This window comes from Folsomia candida, unplaced genomic scaffold (genome assembly GCF_002217175.1).
Source record: "Folsomia candida strain VU population unplaced genomic scaffold, ASM221717v1 Fcan01_Sc023, whole genome shotgun sequence".
Lineage (NCBI taxonomy): Eukaryota > Metazoa > Arthropoda > Collembola > Entomobryomorpha > Isotomidae > Folsomia > Folsomia candida.
This window is the reverse complement of record NW_019091215.1, coordinates 1,461,494-1,464,989: the sequence shown is the minus strand read 5'-3', so window position 1 is coordinate 1,464,989 and position 3,496 is coordinate 1,461,494. Positions and strand designations below refer to the sequence as shown.

At 36.0% G+C, this 3,496-nt stretch overlaps 1 protein-coding gene across 1 annotated transcript; it reads right to left on the bottom strand.

Moving 5' to 3' along the window:
* Positions 1-428: 428 nt before the first annotated feature.
* Positions 429-3,285, bottom strand: LOC118438601. The gene is made up of 3 exons (XM_035859097.1): positions 3,133-3,285; positions 2,572-2,844; positions 429-961 (listed from the first exon to the last, which is right to left on the bottom strand). The coding sequence occupies exons 2-3, from the start codon at positions 2,838-2,840 to the stop codon at positions 568-570; spliced, it is 663 nt and encodes a 220-aa protein (XP_035714990.1). The 5' UTR covers positions 2,841-2,844; positions 3,133-3,285; the 3' UTR covers positions 429-567.
* Between the last annotated feature and the right edge of the window lie 211 nt (positions 3,286-3,496).

Genomic DNA, 3,496 nt, shown 5'->3' with positions numbered 1-3,496 from the left:
ATTAAAATCCGTCCAGGATTTGAAAAGTTATGACGGTTTTAAAATTAAAAACCATTAAAATTGGCGAATTTGGCGCCACGGCAAGTTTTACATGGAAATATGAATGGATCCTTGATAGTAGATTCAAAAAACCATGGCGAGTACTCTTGACTCAAACGACAGGTCGTTAGTGTCCCTTGTCAATATTTACAATGATTCATAAAAATGGATCAATTTTATCTTGAAATACCAAATTAGATATGATATAAGACTTACTTTACAAGTCATTGATCAGGAAATTTTTTAATTATATGGTGCAGTAATATATCTCATATAATATATCTATTCGTATGCAAAGGGTGATTTAAATGTCTCGGTACAATTGCAAATTTATCAAATGTATTTATTATTTATTGCAAATTTATTTTAAATTTCTATTGTTTGCCGTTACCACTCTGCCTCTGAAATTCGTCATTTTTAGAAGTGTGGCATTACGTTTTTAAATCAATTTTGGTATAAAAGTTGAATAATGAAGGATGAGAATCTCAATTCCTAATCCTCCAAAGGATCGCTCAACTCTGCAAAATTTCACTGTGCAAAAATTTTCATTATGGCGACACCTCTAAACCAGCCTGAATACGGGGCATGTGCAATTCCCAAGCGAACTGTCGACCATATAAAACTTGGAAATATTTTAAACACAATGCTAATCAGAGTTGTCAACGTATCGATATACACCCTTATGAAATGTTTGAGTTTAAATATTTTGCCAGTTAAACACTCGACAATGACGGGTAATACGAGGAAAAAAAACACCTGGCAATTGTCCCTCCTCGCAAGAAATTCGTCACCCGCAAAAGATTCGTCGCTCTCAGAGGATTCATCGCCCGACGAAGATTCGTCGTTCGAAGAAGAATCACCGACGCGGGAAGATTCGTCATCGTTGTTCGTCACATTCCGGTCCATTGCTGGGTGAGCATCCCTGGTAAATAATAGTAAAGGGTGTTGATTTAGTTACTTACAATGGAGGTCTCCCAACGTATGCTCACAGATTTGGACGAAACTAACGTCAATCGATCACAAATATAATTAGTATGCAATTTGAAAATGGAACTATCTGCCAATGCGCAGGTTTGGCGGAGATATTTGCATCAAAAGTGGGAAAAATGCGCAGCAAATTTGGAAAATGAAAAATTTGCCAGCCTTGGGGATGCGTTTTCTCCACTTTTTATGCAAATATCTCCGCCAAACCTGCGCATTGGCAGATATATGCAATGAATTGGGAAAGACACAGTAATAAAGATATACATACATATGTACATACATACATACATACAGATAGTGCCATTTGCAAATTTCCTACTAATTATTTTCGTGATCGATTGACGCTACTTTGGTCCAAATCTGTGAGCATACGTTGGGAGACCTCCATTGTTAGTCCGGGTGTGTTGTTGGGAATGCGACACAAATTTGTGAAATTAGTAGAAGGTCGAAGGAAATAAGTGAAAGGCATGAGTAGCATAAATTGCGGTAAGACGAATCAACATAGTTATGCATATCTGATCGAATAATTGACTTTGAAGTTTTCGCCGTATAGAGGTACAAGTTCTCAAATTTTAGGGAACTTTCGGATTAAGCATTTTAGCACAAAATTGTCACGCAAACGTTACGTTTCTCGTTTATGACGATCGAAAATTAAGCGTTTGGGTGAACATTTAGTGTGAAAGTGAAAACCTTAATTCGCAAGCACTATATTGACAAGAGGAAGTGAGACGAATTAAAACAACACCCTTTAGTATATAAGTTTCGTTAAATTACTGGTATAGGGAACGTCCATACATTACGTCATCAAAAATACAAGTGCATACTTTTGGTCGCCAGGCTTACTCTTGTTAAGCTAAACATGAATCCGATATTTGGAGGGATGGTGGAAAAATCAGCGTTTTTTGATGACGTAATATATGGACGATCCCATAAGGGAACATGAAATTTAAGTTTTAAGATCCTTATTATAAACGCACGTCCTTTTGTATCTCGGAAGGTGCAAGTAATCACTTGTGTGAAATATGTAACTGTAAGAAAATGGTTTCATGCAGACATTTCGACCTGCAAGAACTGCAACCACTTCTTGCCGCTACACTCTAAATAATTTGGAGACAAATCGTTACCCGTCGGAGGTACTATAGTGCTCTATTTTTGGGTAGCGATTTAGGAGACGTTTTATCACCAGGTGGATATAAGCTTAAAACTCATGCACGCCGCACACGCGACGTCGTCATTTAAAAAATTCAATACTGTCATGTAAAAAAAATCTTATTGCCAGATAAAAATATTTCATTTTTTGTAAATTACGACGGCACGTGTATTTGATACACGAGTTTTTTGCTTATCTCCCACTGGTGATAAAACGTCTCCTAAATCGTTACCCAAAAATAGAGCACTATAGTACCTCCGCGAGTGACGATTCGTCTCAAAATTATTTACAGTGTACATATTCTTTAGAATACTTTTTTGCATTTATTGCTTACAAAATAAAGCAAACGTGCAAAAAATTTGGAAAAAAAGTTATCGTTTTAAAAGTGTTTTGCTTACCAAAAGCGACGCCTATCTTGAACACGGGGATTTTCTTGGTCAATCCAATTCTTGGTCTGAAGAGCGGCGAGATTTTCGGCCAGTAAATTTCGACAGGAGTATCGTCCATACGAAGTGCGGCAGACGGGACATTTCTTTCGTAGCTTGGGGGCGTGTTCGGCGCAGATGTTGTGCCCATTTTTGCACTGGAGGACCCGGCCGGAGAAGGTGTCCAGACAAACTGGACATTCCAAGTGTGCCATTAGCTCAGGAAACCCAGAGTGAGACATTTCGCTAGTATAAAAATATATTAATTCAGAAATAAATTTATGGAATACTAAATTTTAGGAAATCGCCGATTTCAATTATGTAAAAGAGAATAGCTCTAAAAATTGTAAATTTTAAGTAAAAAAAATAAATTCTGAAAAATAACCGTAGTTTAATTTGTAACAGATAATTTGATCAATTGTAAACTTTGGCTAATTGAAGATACATAAATAAACTATATTTTTCTCCAACTAGGTTTAAATGTTAAAACTAGAATTTTAAACTAGAATATATATTTTATTTTAAATTGTAAACCTGAATTCCTTTCCAAATTTGTGTATAACAAAAAAATGCAGCCAGATAGTAGCAGTCCGAAGCTGTGACTTTCCTTTGTCCGATAAACGAAATGAAGGGGTAGTTAACCCTTTTTACATGCATGCAGTGAGTCGTCCTTTAAAACTATGTAGCTCGAATCCCCTCCCGTCAACAAAATATTTATGTGCATATGCACATTTACTTATCATTTTAAATACGATATTTATACATTTTGCCTTTCATTCTCAACCCTTTTGTTGGAAGGCTGCTTGAACTTGATGCGTTTTTTTTATACCCAGAAGAATATGTGTCTGCATGCAAGTATGTATTTATAGTATTTATCATTGTTTTCTTGGAATTTGAC